At 40.9% G+C, this 16,026-nt stretch overlaps 1 protein-coding gene across 1 annotated transcript in view; it reads right to left on the bottom strand.

The window, feature by feature from the left end:
• Positions 1–16,026, bottom strand: part of ALDH1A2 (aldehyde dehydrogenase 1 family member A2) — a 95,771-nt gene that overhangs the window by 12,059 nt on the left and 67,686 nt on the right. Inside the window, exon 8 of the mRNA XM_022579608.2 lies at positions 1,604–1,706. Within this exon, the coding sequence (XP_022435316.1) occupies positions 1,604–1,706 (103 nt within the window). The remainder of the gene's footprint in view (positions 1–1,603; positions 1,707–16,026) is intronic.

The following is a 16,026-nucleotide window of genomic DNA, read 5'->3' as shown; positions in this document are numbered from 1 at the left end:
GGACCGACCCTCTTCCCTCCCCAAAGCCCCAAGTGTAATGTCATGCTCACCACAGAGCAGAACTGTGAGCAGCCCAGTGAAAAGCACTGGATTGAGAACACAACTTGGTTCTGGTTCTAACCAGACCCTGACGTTATTGGCTGTGTTAACTTGGACGTCTTCACTTCTTGGAAAACCTTTCTTCTGTAAAAAGAGGGATTAGACCACGTTATCTATAACAGGAGTCTCAAACCCCAATAACCAAAGGGGCTGTGTAGATAATAGTAAAGCAATGTGACAGAGACTCAGAAGGAAAGTACTACATTTGGCTGTTGCTATGCATAAACATAGCCCAGGGTTGCCAGATTTCCAGTTTTAAGAAAAAACGGAAATCAATATTTTGTGTAATACTTAGAAGTAAACATAGCCATACCTTGCATTTGGCCTATAGACTGCCAATTTGCAATCCCTAATCTATAGGGCCTTGCAGCTATACTTTAAATTAGTATTTTGGCAAATTAAACTGTGACAGCAATGATCATCTTTGAAGACACTCAATTTCCTCTATATTTACATGGAATTGTATAGTAGCATATGGTAACTCGTTTTCATCTCATGTGAAAATAAGAGATACTAAGTAATACTCAATATAGTATTAATAAATCTGGTGTCTGCTAGTTGCTAAATGACTCACTGACTGAATGAATCAATGTACTGTCAGTGGAGTGCCTACACCTTAATAGGAATTTAGGTACAGAATTCTGATCCTCTTGACAACTAGTATAAAGCTGAAGCTGAACTTGCAAATTCCAAGCTGGGGCTGAAATTCAGGCAATCTGCTTTCTGTTCTCTGATCTCTCTAGTAGTGAAATTGAGGAAGCAGTGCTGCCTGGCAGGATGTGAAGAAGAAAAAGGATGACTGAAAGAGGTTTTGTAATTTCATTCCCTGGCAAGTTTTTCCAAACATGAGGAGCACACCCGTGCAGAGTGGACTAGAGAGCATCCTGCCTGGAGACATGGGGTTTCTAGGTTATAGCTCTAGGCCTCTGTATAGTCCTACCGCCAAGGTGTAATCACCTCCAATTTAGGTCTATTCATACAGAACTGACCATAGTGTGTTGTCATCCTGACTAAAAGCCATGGGGGCAACAGAAAGGGGTGGGGATGGCTAAACAGAGAAGGGGGTGTGGGTTTGGGACAACGTTGGTAGAGCTAGTGAACTAAAAATTTTTAATGATCTACAAAGCCACCAGGCAAACATGAGACGTTTCAGGTTTCTCGAATCTAGGCAGAGGTTACATTTCCAGTGTTCAGAGGCTTAGACCGCTGCTCTTTCCACTATGCGATACCAACCAGGCCTTCACCTCTTCTACCCTATTTTACAACAACACAGAGTCAAAATGGCTTATTATGTCTAGAAAACAAACTCTATCTGATTGTCAACTGATAAGTGGTCTTTACCAATACTATTCTGTCCTTAAAAGGAAGGGTCTAGATTTTTCTCCTTGAATGCCACTTAGCTTCAAAGACCTTTTTCTTAGTGTCCTGTTGAAAGTGGAGATAATAAAAGTGAGCACCGCAGGCCAGTAGGCCAGGGCATGTAAAAGATCTGTGGTTGACTTACGATCAGCATCTGCAAAAATAATATTGGGACTCTTCCCTCCAAGTTCCAGAGTTACTCGTTTCAAATTACTTCTTCCAGCTGCTTCTTGGATAAGCTTCCCAACCTGAAAGAAGGGAAATGGAGAAAGGTTTTGCGCACCTTGCAGTTGAGACCGTCAGTGGCCAGAGCCAGCTGCGGGCAACAGTGGGACACAGCAGTAATGGATCCTGCAGGGCAAAGCACCCACCGGATACACAGGAACGAATCTGTGGTCAACTTGCGCGGACGAGAAATAAGTCAGTTGGGATGCAGGTTAATGTCTGTTCTGAAGGGAGCTGGAAGACTGCTTTAGTATCATGATGGAAGGAGCAAGGAAAAGGGAGTTAAACCTGGAATCTTAATCACTGAAAGATTTCTCTAAAAGACAACTAGCAAGCAAAATGTAACTAGAGATTTTCCATCACTGCATTGCGGCTTTTAGCTTTGGACTCTGGCCTCCAGAAAAAAGCCAACTGGCTCCACTTGAAAGACATGATGAGCGTAAAACAAACTCTTTAAGTGCCTCCAAAAATGCCAGGTATGACTTTAATCACATGGTCCAAATATATATATTGATGTGATACCTTTGCTTCTGCCTAAGGCTATAGTAAAAGGATTCCAGAAAGCTGAGGATCTGTCTTTATTTGTGCAATGCCTATTTATCTAGAATCCAAGCAAATAGAGGCTGAGTTTGAAGAAAGTATTTCCCATTGTGTAGACTCACTAATAAAATTGAAAGCGTCAAGATGGAAACACGGATGCAGCGCCTAGAGCCCCCTTTCAAGGAAGAACGCACTGCCTCAGTGACAAGGAATGCTGTCAGCTCCTTCAGAGTCACCTCAGCTGAAAAGAGCTTCCTTGCCCAAGGGGATGCCCTCCTTCAGGTGTCCCACATCCACCGCCTGATGGTGGCGGTGGTACCACCAGGCAGCTCTGAGAGACCACGTCTGCTCCACCACAGCCAGGTGCTTGGCTGAGGCCATCAGGCCTGCACTGCAGCTCAACTTCCCGTTGTGTCAACTGCCCTTTGGCTGGGATCCCTAATAAATAACCTGCATGGCAAACTCCATCTCAGAAACCCCTTCCAGGGCACCTGGCCTGTGACAGGGTGCTGCCCTACTGGAGGGCAGAGGTCACTCTACGGAAAGTGCTGGGCCACCCTATAGCTCTTATAGGCAGTTTGCCCTTGTTGAGATGAAGACTGCTACTTATGCCTGGAATCCTACTGAAAATAAAGTATTTTAAAAAGCTGGGGAAGAGAAATGCTAAATATATGCTGGACCCCTCTGGTCCCTGCGTGCGATCCTCAGGAAGGACGGGTAACTCCTCAAGCAGTGTAGTAGAGCAGTGGTTAAGAGAAAAGGCTCTGGAGCCTGGGTTTTTTTTTTTTTTTATTGATTATATCACTTAACGACTGTTTGACCTTGGGAAATTTTTTATCTTCTCTGAGCCTCCATCCCCTCCTCTGTAAATGGAGCTAGAAACAGTATCCACCTCAGAACTTAGGTGTCCTGAGGATGAAGTGATTTAGGGTCGACGGCCCTCAGAACCCAGACTGGCACGCAGTAAGCGCCTGCACCAGTTAGCCGCGCGCAGGTATGAGAGGCCAGGGCCCCTTCTTCCACGCTGGGCGCAGAGAAATGGAGGTGGCTGTAGTGGGCAGAACCTTCCAAAGCAGGTCTCCTCCCAGGGCCCCTCCACTCTCTGTGCGTGTCAATTACCTCAGGAAAACCCCGACGAAGCCCTCTGACTTGCCACCAGTCTCCAGTATTGCTCATTAGCAGGGCTAAATGCTTTACATGTTTTTATTGTCACTCTACCTCGTGCCAAAACATTTTTAGAAAATATACTCTCATTCTGAGGAAATCTAATTTTGGTGAAAAAATAGTGATGTCTCTGAAAGAGGTAAAATTAGAGTCTCTTAGATGCAGAACACTGTTACTCATCAAAGGTTTAAGAAACACCAACGTCTGGCCCTAAGGATTAATGGGCAGACATCAGCCCACAGCCAGATGGCCCTTCCCCACCGGGCCGGCTTGTCTCTCTTCGACCTCAAGGTAAACCCCCTAGGAAGATGGGCGAATAAAGGCCCCGTTCTCAGGCAAACATGCTCTCCTGCAAGAGGAAAGTATGGATACACAAAGGAAAGGAGAATCTGGCCCTCCATCCTGGCAAGAGAACAGCAGTCAGGTGAGATTAGGACTGAAGCCTGAGACCCTAGCAGAGGGGAACCCACACGAGGGCAGCAGGGCAATAGCACCATGGGGCGTCCCTGAGGAGGCTGTCGCCTGCAGCTGCCTGTTCTGAGCAATTCTACTGTGCTTGTCTCTCTCTGCCCTGAGGAATCCATATCAACTGAAGGGGAGTCATTTCAAAGTCCAGGAAGATAAAGAGACAAGTGCTTTCTCAAAGAAGATAATCACTGGACGTCATGAACATTATTATTAATTATATTTAAAAAACTAGCATTTATTGAGTTGGTTTATATCAGACATTTACATGTATTCATGCATTTAAGCCTCTCAAAAACCCTACGAAGTAGGTATTATCTCATTTTAAAGAATATTAAACTCAGGTTAGAAGTCAATGGATGTTACCAGGTTACCTGGCAGTTACACACAGAGTCGGCTGGACTCTGTGCAGGTTGACTCCAGGGCCCAAGTGTGGATCACTTCCTCTCCTTCCCGTAACCTCCTCCCAGCACTCGGCCTTCCCTTCTATATTTACTGAGCACCTAATGCATGGCACATACCACCAAAACCTTATCCCTGAAACTCCAAATTAATTTAAAAGTGAGGAGGAATATCACTTTTTATAGACACAAATAATGATCACAGTTCATCAGTTACAAAAGGTATATTCTGCCTTCAGACTGACATTTGAAAAACAAACAAAAGCAAGGAGAAGTCACGGATTTTACACATAGGAAGATGCTGAATAAACGTGTGGAGTTGGTAAAGAGAGTGCCGACTCACTAGCATTGCATTTCTGTTAGCTCTGCTCCCTGACATTCATCAAAGTGCTCTATGGGTTGATATCTGTTGCATTAGGAATGTTGTCCAATGATTAGTATTTTCATGGCTACAGTAACCATACAAAAGTCTTGCTCAGTCTATGGTCATCAGAGAAGAATACCTAAAGAATAGTTTTTCCTGCATGAATGCTTTGCCATTTTTTCCTTAGAAACCAAATTCGTGCTAAACACCGAAAGGCAAATCTCAGATGAATAATGATTTTCCTTTTCATCTTTGGAAGAAGGTCAAGTTGCAGCCCAACCTCAAGAAAGAACTGGATGTGTTACGCTACAGGAGAACCACTTCCATCTGGAGTGGCCTCAGGACAGGATACTCTGAAAAGCCCCAGTTGTTCACCAATCCCCTTCATTCAACACTTATCCCTGGTTCTCCTACTATGTGCCAAGTGCAATGCTAGGCACAGTTCCTCATCCACGAGGAGCTCCCAGCTAAGAGGATTCCCATGTAAACCTAACAGGTGTTCAATAAGTACAGAAAAATCTGGACCTGATTTAATATTAGATCTGAACAGTGAAATTATGGCTGTGCAGCATTTTGTTATAACCCAGAGTCAGGCTCCTCTGGGCCTCACCCACAGAAGTGGGCTAGGTGTAAAAATCTTCACTGATTATGTGATTGGGGGTCATCATCTGCCTCCCCATACATAACACGCCCAGTTTGCAGGTCAGACTCCCTTTGGAGAACATGTTACTACTCATGAATTCTCCCTGTGAGTGGAACGAGGTTAAGTGACCCTGAAGGGAGGCACTCCTCACTCTTATTACCGTAAGGGGGAAAGAGACAATAGGAAGAACAGATGCAACTCCAAAGCAGGGAACTCTTAACAGGAAAGAGTAATGTTTAAAAATAAAGAGCTAATGTGAGAGCCAACTCTTACAAAACATGATAGGTCCTGTGCAAACCAACCTAGAATATTACTTGTACAAATCCCATGCAAAGGTTTCCAAAGTTAAAATCTATGGGGTAGGAAAGTCCAGGAAAGAATGAAGTACAGACATCAAAGAAAGGCCTGGGATTAAGTGACCCATCTTAGATGGAAAAGTAGTAAGTTCCGCGGGGATAGGTATGTGCTACGCCAGTCATGTTTATACACGACTACAAGGTGGGAGCATGAGGTGAGATAAATGAGGCTGCCAGGATGCACAGGTCTTCTGAGTGGTTCAAGTCAACAGGGGTGGACTTCGTAACACCAAGCCCTATTCTGATAAATAGGCAACCTGTGAGATAAAACAGAGAAATACACAGTTTGAGAAATTAAATCTTGTATGTGAACACAGATTAAATAGAATAAAGCACAGAGAACAAATTTTGACCAAGTTCATCATTATCTTTTTTTTCAAATCAGAAAAGATTTCACAATATACTCTTATTATACATCCTGTCCTATCTCTGACAACCTAGCTAATTATAATCATAACCAGGTTTATGGACGACAGTTCGGCCCACAGGAGTGAGAAGACCTAGTTACTATAAGTTCTGGCTTGGCCTCTAACTAACCTTTGATTTGGGGAAGCCACTTCACCTCCTTGGGCCTCAGTTTCTCCAACTGATGAACGAAGACACAAACCAAGCAGTTACTCTGGCCCTTAGTACCCCAGTTAGTTGGAAGAGTTAAAAAAGACTCAGGGCCCCTGCTCATTCTGAGAGTCTGTCCAGAAGAATCCAATTCTTCTGGATTCTTCTTGTCTTACTAAGCAGACCTCGCTTTTCATAGAGGCACCACAGCTGCACTGAATGGTAGATAAACCTGATCGTTTTAGGTTTCCCACAAAGAGCTCATTATGAAAGAGTAAGTGATAACGTTCCTACCATGGGGTGTCTTAACTTGGCGCTCCCTGCAGAGTCCCTCAGCTGTATCTGTGTACCTCCAACAGGCAAGGGCAGGAACCAGGGGCTCGCCCACACAGAGTGGAACTGGGCTAATTCTCAGCAGGAATGTTGGCACAAATCAACGCTGACTCCCAACCTCATCCTGAGTAGTCTTCACGACCGATATCAGGAGTATCCCCGGAAGAGCCACAATGTACCAGCATCACGCTCACAGCGATGCAGCAGGGTAGGAAATGCAATCTGGAGCTTTGCATGGAAAATAATTTGTTATACAGGACAAAAAGACCATGGAAGGCTTTCCGTGCCCTCTTTATTCAAGGCTGTTGCTCCCCGAACAGAGTTTCTAAAGTCTGGTAAAATTTTTCTTTTTATTCATTAGTTAATTACCCATATTTCTAGGATGGGCTTCTTCTCAGAGATATTTCTTTTTCTTGATTAGTTAAGTATACATATTGGGGTGGATTCCTTCTCAGAGATATGCCACCTTTTTTAAAAGATGGAAAACTCTCTAGTAGAGATCTCAGTAAACAGGTTGAAGATGAATGCTTTTTCCAATATATTTTCCTTTCTTAAACCCCAAACAGATTGACTCTGTGCTTCTTTCCTCCTCTCCTTTCTTGATTTTCATTGTGCTACTGGTTCTATGATAGAAGTAGAAACGCCCAAAATATGTATAATTGGACATTTCTTGTCTTTCTGAAATATCCAGAAATAACAGACCAAATCAGTCTGTTCAGATCTGCACCAGAAAGTCACAGGACCAAGGCATCTAAGCAGTTCCTTTAATTTAAGGGATAATAGCAATTTCAAAACTTTGTGAAATTCAGATTGTGAAAAACAATGCAGCCTCTGACTATGCTTCCAGCCCCTCTCCTCCACCACCATCCTCACCAGCACACACTCATCACTACAGCACATGAAACCACTTGCCCTTCCTGGAATATGACCGTGTCTCTGTATTAGCTGTTTCCTCTGCCTGAAATGTCTTTCCTCTCCTTGCTTACTCATTTTTCAGCCCTACCTTTGCCACTTCCTCTGAGAAGCTAGCTTTCTAGATCCACCCTGGCTATCGGGTTTGGTTTTCCCACTTTTCTGATCCCACATAACTCTCATACTGCTCTTGCTTAATAGCTGTCTTCCCTACCAGACTGACCATCAGCAGAGGGACTCCTGTGCATGCACATGCACGCGCACACACACACACACAGACTGTCAGCAACATTTGATGAGCCAATGGGCCAGAACAGGACAGCTGCTCTTGAAGTCTCTGGAAATCAGAGACTATGAAGTCTTCAAGGAAACAGAGGTGAGCGATTAGAACACGGAATGCCTATGTCCAAGGCTTTTGCCTTGACACCACTGGCAGAATGATTTTGAGCTTTCCTCTTCTTACTTATCTTTGGCTGAAATTTCCACATCTTTAATGGAGGGGATGGCTTCATGGTTCTGACATGACTGCACGTTGGAGCTCCCGGAGCACTTAAAATCGTTTTCTTTGTCTGGGCTCTGCCCCCAGAGATTCTGATCATCTTCGTCTGCAGTGGAGCCCGTGGGCATGGGTAGTTTAATGTGCTGCTAGGGTTAAGAACCGTGGCATTAAAGAATCCTTAAGGGCGTTTCTCTCATACTGTCTCTAACCTTTCATTGTTGGTTCTGTTTTCCAATTGTCGAACATTATCATTTATTGAGCACCTATTTTGTGCTGCTTGTTCTCACAAACATTATTTAATCCTCATGGTGATCCTGTGAGGTAAGAATTATTACCCCATTTTAGAGTTGAAAAAAAAGCATGACTCAGATCAAGAAATTACTTGCTGACAGGCACCCACTGAGTGGCAGAGCCAGGACTGCTCCTCTTCTCCAGATGTTCTCCTGGGGTTATATACCCTCTGCTATGAGCAGAATTCTGATGGCTAAACACACCATCCACAGCTAACACATATTCCAGAGCGACTGCCCTGTACCCTTAGCCCTCCTTCTGTTACATAAGACTCTCCTTTTTAATCTCAAATAAATTTAAAAAATCAAGATTTTGATTTTGGGGGAGGGGTTCTGCTTTGATGGGAAGAAGCCTGGAATCCTCAAGTCAAAGGTACTACATGTCCCACTAACCAGGTGGACTAAACGGATGGGCTTCTTAGGATCGGTTCATTCTCAGCCTGAGCTCTGAGGAGATAAATCTACTGCAGAATGAATCAAAGAATCTCAGCTAGCAGGCAAAGACTACAGCATACTGTTTCCTATTCTTCAGCACTCAAGGTTTTATTTAAGTATTAAACAAGAAAAGGAAGAAAGCACATAATTTAAAACCTGTACATCCAAAGGTTTTGACACAACAAACTGGTATTTTTCATTCAAATGCTGGATAGTTTACTAATGGACTCATACAACCTTAGAAAGAGGTTTATAAGTTGTTTTTTAAAAAATAACAAAAAAACTCTAGCAGGCCACTTCTCCCCACCTACAAAGAGGGGTGAGGCTACCCAGAGGGGAGAGCTGACCTGATTCATTACTCAAGCAGCAGAGAGGGTGTCTGTATCATGTAAGATGACATTCATCTCACTTAGGAAATGAAAGGAGAACCCTGGCTGTGTAAATTAGAATCAGTGATAATACAGCTGTTAGCTACAAACATTTGTTTGGCACAGATCAATCCGGACTCTCCTGTAGTTTGCTTTGATGGTCCCTCTACTATCTTGTTGACTAATGATGAAATCATGGTTTGTTAATTTAACTGAATAAAGAAAACATCATACCAAGCAAAATGCAAACTGTTTTCCTGTACTTTATTGAGGTTGTTTATTTACTCTGTGCTTGTAAGAGGCCATTTATATTCACTTATCAAATATTTACATTCATTGCTTATGTATTTAGCTGCATAAGGAGAAATTAATCCTATCTTTGAGTAACTTTGTTTTCTTTTTAAATACCTTTTGCTAAAGTAAAATGGAAAGCAGCCACCTCAAATAAGCTTCTTGTTGCTGACTGTTCCAGACATTTTGTGATGTATAAACAGGTCCCCTCTACTAGGATAATCATTACTGGAGCCACATTCAAATCCATATTTAAGTGACATGCACCCTCTGGAAGAACCTATATGGTTTCCCAAGTAGCCTACAAAATTAAGAGAGGGTAGACAAATAAAGAAGTAAAAAAACTACAAGCTGTAAAGGGGTTTGGTGATTACATGATCATTAGATTTGCCTGTGAAAGTTCTCCACCTGCCACCATTAATATAATTATAAGGTGGCTTTTGTAGTCTAGTCAAATACTTCTCCCTCTGGTCCTCTATTATCTGTCAATGATATCATCCTAGAGAAGAAACTTGGAGATACTCAAGATGCCACAGGATTTGTTTCCCTCCTAGTGAATGTAAACCCCTCTAGAGAGAGAAATATCAATAGACTCCACCAGAAAACTTTAGGTGAAACTTGCTCTATGCACACTGCCATAAGCTATCTCACTGTGTGAATGTTCCTAACAGCAAAATACTTCATGGGGCCACCTTCCATCTTATTCTCTTTCCCCAACTCTCCCTTCTCTCTCAGCTCCCCCATTGGATATCTGCATTGTTGAAGATAACATATTTAGTTGTTAATATTCTTCCTGTGAAGATAAAGAATTTCCTGTGTTATATAAAGCAACAGTGAGATAGCACTATACCCCTATTAGAATGGCTAAAATTATAAAGACTGACCATACCAAATGCTGCTGAGGATGTGAAGGAGCTAGAAGTCTAATACATTGCTGGTAAGATGATACACCCACCTTGGAAAACAATTTAGTAGTTTCTGAACCTAATAAGATCCAGCCATTCCACTGCTAGGCATTTACCCAAGAGAAAAAAAGAATCAATCAATCTATCTAACTATCCACCTACATGCGCGCGCGTGCGCGCGCGCGCGCACACACACACACACACACACACACACACACACACAAAAGGACTGGCACATAAAATGTTCACAGGAGCTTTTATGTATAGTAGTTCCAAACTGGAAACAACCTAAATGTCCATCAACAGGCAGATGAACAAATTGTGATGTATCCATAAAATCGAACACTACTCAGCAATAAAAAGGAATTAATTTTTGATAAATGTGCATGGATCTGAAAATAATTGTGCTGAGTAAAAACAGTCAGACAAAAGAGTACATACTGTATGTTTCTATTTACATAAAATTCTAGAAAATGCAAATGACCTACAGTGGCATAAAGCAGATCAGTGCCTGGGAATGGGAATGGGAATGGGGGGAGGAGCAGAGCGAAAGTCGCAAGCGAGATTACAAAGGGGCAGTAGGAAACGTTTGAGGCTGATGGATGTATGTACTATGTGAACTGTGGTGATGGTTTCACAGGTGGGTACATATGTCAAAACTTACCAAACTGTACACTTTATGTGAAATTTATTGTATATCAATTATACCTCAATAAAGCTGTTAATAAAGATATATTAAGCAATAAAAATGTTACTTTATTAGAGTAATTATGCCACACTTCTTTTTGTTGACCTTTGTGAATTATTGGTGGGGAAATGATATTGAATCCACATGACTATTTAAAATATGATTTAATGGTTTTAATTAAAGTTAAATGCATTAGAATACGTTAATTAAATTTTAAAATAATTAAAGCCTGAAAGGGAAAGAGAACAAGTGAAGAGGAAAAAAAACTAAACTTAAGGGAAAGCAAAAGGTGGTGAAAACAAAGAACAGATTAGAAGCCAATAAAAGAAATTATTGGAAGTAAAAGGGTGGTAAAATTTGAGATCATCAATCTAAATAAGAATAAAGCATCATACTCATTATAGAAATTGACCAGTTCTCAGTTATCTGCACAGATAGAACAAAATCGTTGAGCTAAGATCTCATCGGGTGGACAAGGGAAGGGTGGTCATTTTTGTCAGAAGAAATGACATGTGCAAAGTCACAGAACTGTGGGGACTTCCCTGGCAGCGCAGTGGTTAAGAATCCACCTGCCAATGCAGGGGACACGGGTTCGAGCCCTGGTCCTGGAAGATCCCACATGCCGCGGAGCAACTCAGCCCATGAGCCACACTACTGAGCCTGTGCTCTAGAGCCCACGAGCCACAGCTACTGAGCCCGTGTGCTGCAACTACTGAAGCCCACGTGCCCTAGGGCCCACGTGCCGCAACTACTGAGCCCACGTGCCGCAACTACTGAAGCCCTTGCGTCTAGAGCCCATGCTCCGCAACGAGAGGCCACCACAATGAGAAGCCCATGCACCGCAAGGAAGAGTAGCCCCACTCACCACAACCAGAGAAAGCCCATGCACAACAATGAAGACCCAATGCAGCAAAAAAAAAATAATTAAAAATCAGTTTATTCAAGCAAGCACCCAGGCAATCTTCCAAAAAAGTGAAATAGAACAGCAAAACAAAACAAAAATAAACATTTATTAGAAGACAAAAATATTTGTAAAATATTTATAAAAGTCATAAAACAAAAAGAAAGTAAAATTTCTAGAGGAAAGCAGGAATTAGTTTTCGACAGACATATCCTTTGCAAATAGATTCAACTAGAATCAATCAGATTCAACTAATATTCACTGAATTCTTACAATGTGACAGCAATAGGACTGGAACTTTCAAATACACTATCTCCATTAATCCACAAGTAAACATGTAATAAGCAGTTCTTCATAACCCCTCTTAATAGATGAAGAAATGAGAGATCAGAAAGACTAAATAATATGCCAAAGAGAGCTGGGATTTGATCCAAGCTTGGTTGAACCCAGCCCCCTTCTATATTACACCATATTTTCCCAAGACTACATTGTTATACAAATTTCATTTAACAATAAATAGAAAACAGTAACAGCTACTATTTATTGACATTTTGCTAAGGGCCAGGCCCTGTGCTGAATACTTTAGATACACTAGCTTACTCCCTCCTCACACTCGATGAGTCAGGCACAGTCATCCCTTATCTACAGACGGAATCTGAGGGTGGGAAAGATTACATATTAACATGTACCGTGAACAAATGCACACTACCATGAGAGAGGTTTAAATTATGTCTAGTTTTCTCATATAGATCTGATGTTTAATCTTGATTGCTTTTAGTATGATTTGAAGACTATGTTTGGCATTTCTTACTGAAAAAATACTTTCCTCTAGTTTTTTTAGAGGTAGTGTGATGCAGCATTCTTTCAAGCTTCATTTTAGCAAAGCCACGAGGAGTACTTTATTTTTCTTTAAGAGACTCTAAATAAAGGACTGAAAGAAATAAACTCAAGGTGAACTACATTAAAGCTCTAAACTCCCTAATATAAAATTCTGTGAGGAGGTCTTTGTTGATCGTGAGATGGATCAGATTGATTATTAACCCTTCAGCTCAGTTATTACCTTTGCTTATCATATACCACTGGATAGTTTTGTAGATGGAAATTAACTTGGCCTGAATGTAGGTGAGAGTAATATAATCTGAGCATTAGAAAGATGATTTATGGAAAATGGGTATATGGGAAAACCTAATATTCTTCCTAGCTTTTGCACACTTTTGTGTCCCTTAAAATAAAAATACTTCCACCAGAACACTGGAATTATGTGTTTAGCAGTCACTGACTGAACATCTGGTGTCCAGCACTAGATCACTCTACCAAGTGTTCAGGGCACGAGGAAATCAGACACCCACTAACTCCTCAACAAGTCCCATCTGTTGTGATTTAGATTCATAGGGCTATTTTTTCCCCCATCTCTATTAGGCTTTTCACTTTAGAAGAGATTTTAAGGATATACTGAATTAGTATAAAATCTACAGCTCTGGAGTTAAAATGCCTGTTAAAAGCAGAGCTGAATAAAATGCAAAAAACAAAAACTGCATTTGCTATTGAGAGGCAACAGTGAAACCTAACATCCCATTTTACATTCCAACAAAATATGTATCAAGCCTTTTGAAAGTGCTGGACTATCAGGCATGGGAAATGATTCTGAGAATTGAATGATACCAGTGTTTGATGATTCTTCGCCAATATCAAGCAATACATTACTCACAGGGGTCCCCACAGTTGGGGTTCCTTTCCCACAAGTCCTTTTCGTACTTTGGCTCCCATACCATACCACCATAATTTCATTTTCTCCAAAGAGAAAAGGAAGATAGACCTATATTTTCCACAGTTGTGAGTATTAACAACTGTGGAATTAAGATGTAGAATTATCTTTTTCTTAAATGGTGTTACCTTTGAATGAAATAGCTTTTCGTTTGAATTTAAGCATCTTGAATAAATTATATTTCTCCTTAATGCACAGATATAGATACATTTGAAAACCATGTTGAGCAAAAGAATTTTAGTTCTAGCCTTGGTCTTAGAAGGCATCTTCAATAAGGAAGTATTAAGAGAAATGGTGCAGAATTATTCTTCTCTTTCTCCATGCTCCCATACACACCACACTATACTAGTTACATATTCGCAGACTATCACTGGGTTAGACTGAATTGCACAATTTCTCTAAGGTCTAACATTGTACCTGATATTTAGTAAGTGCTCAATAAATATTTGCGGAGTGGACAAGACAACTTAGGTTTAAGACTGTAAGTTCTATGCCAGAGATCATCCACTGGAAGCCCTATAATGTATCGAATAAGATTTCAAGAGGCCAAAGGTGCGATTTTAAAGTAAATTTTAGAAAAAAGGAAAAAAAGTTGAGCTAGAATAGTGTCTATGACCTTTCAGAATTACATACGCTTGACGATGCTTTGAACAGAATATGTTCCACTGATATTATCCTTCCTAAGTATCCCCTTTGATATGTCATTCCTGATTTTAATGGCTCCCTCCTTCCATGGTACCGAGTACAGCCCCTTAGCAGCATTAGCACTGTCATTTGAAGTATAAGCTCTGGGTATGATTCTCAGACCCACAACTTACTAGCACGTGACTACGGGCAGGTAATTTAACCTCTCCTAGCCACACTTGCTCAACTGTGTATCTCCTAGAGCTACTGTAAAGATGTAGTGAGATGATATATGCAAAGCACTTAGCAGGTACCTGGCATACAGTAAGTGCTCAATCGATGTTGGCTATTAATATCCACAATTTTAAGCCTTATATACTTCTTTAAAAACATCCATTTTTAACAGCTTTATTGAGATATAATTCATATACCATAAAATCTACCTTTTGAACTTTAAAATTCAATTTTAGTATATTCAGACAATTGTGCAATCATCTCAATGATTACTAGTATCTAATTCCAGAACATTTCATATCTATTAGTAGTCATTCCCCATTCTCCCCTTTTTCCTGCCCCTGGAAACTACTAATCTACTTTCTGTCTATAGATCTGCCTATCCTTGACACTTCATAGAAATAGGATCACACGACATGTGGCCTTTTGTGACTGGCTTCTTTCATTTAGCATGTTTTTAAGGTTCACCCATGTCAGCCTCTATTGGTACTTCCTTCTTTTCTGTGACTGAATAATATTCCACTGTATGGCTATGGATACACCCACATTTTGCTTATCAACTCATCATTTGATGTCTATTTTGATTGTTTCCACTTTTTGGGAATTAGGAATAATATTTCTGTATGTTTCTGTGTGGTGTTTGATTTTGTCAAATGCTTTTTTCCATGTCTATGGAGATGATGGTGTGGTTTTGTCCTTTATTCTATCCATATGGAATATTACATTGACTGATTTTTTGGATATTAAACTAACCTTCCATTCCTGGGATAAATCCCACTTGTTCATGGTATATAATCCTTTAAGTTGCTGATTTCTGTTTGCTAGTATTTTGTTGAGGATTCTTGCATCTATATTCATAAAGGATACTGGTGTATAGTTTCCATGTGATGTCTTTGTCTGAAAGGTCTTCTACTATCTGGCCTCAATTTTTAAACTGAGAATTATTTTCAGTGGCTTGATTTGCAGAATATTACTTTCTAGTTCATCTGCCTCCCAACCTTTCTCCCCAACCCCTTCCCTATCCCTATTCTACTCCACTAAGACTTTCTGTACACTCCAGCCTCTAGTTGTTGACTAATTCTACTTCTTCTCTGTTCACTCGACTTACCCGTATCTTACAAAACCTGTATCAAATCCCCCTTTCTCTTGAAGCCTTGACAGGTCATCCAACTCACAGAGCTCTCTCATTTTTTAGAATGCTAATGACATATTACAAACTAACATTTGCTTGTTGCTTACAACTTATAAAACTCATTGTGCATTTAATTCTCACAACCCTGAGAAATGTGTGCTTACTATTAAGCAAATTTTGTACAGAATTAAGTGGTCCACAATTATATAGCTACAAAGTAAAAAACATTAAACCCTAAGCTATTAGTGACACTTTGAAGAAAGTGTTCCACTGATATATCACCTTCTAGCTCTGAGATTAAGCTTTTATTTCTCAAATTCAGTCTTTCCTCCTTCGTGTACCTAACAAATACTTATAATTCATGCTGACTACACATCAGATGCTACGCGGGGTAGTGAGAAGAATGACTAAAGGATAGACTCCAAAGAGAATGCAAACCACCACCACCCCAAAATCGGTATGTTTGACCAGAAACTGT

The sequence above is a fragment of the Delphinapterus leucas genome, chromosome 2 (genome assembly GCF_059928025.1).
Source record: "Delphinapterus leucas isolate spDelLeu-1000000601 "Yukka" chromosome 2, BTC_Dleu_Yukka2, whole genome shotgun sequence".
In the NCBI taxonomy this organism is placed as follows: Eukaryota; Metazoa; Chordata; class Mammalia; order Artiodactyla; family Monodontidae; genus Delphinapterus; species Delphinapterus leucas.
The sequence above is the reverse complement of the archived record's forward strand: the minus strand, read 5'-3'. Positions and strand labels throughout refer to the sequence as shown.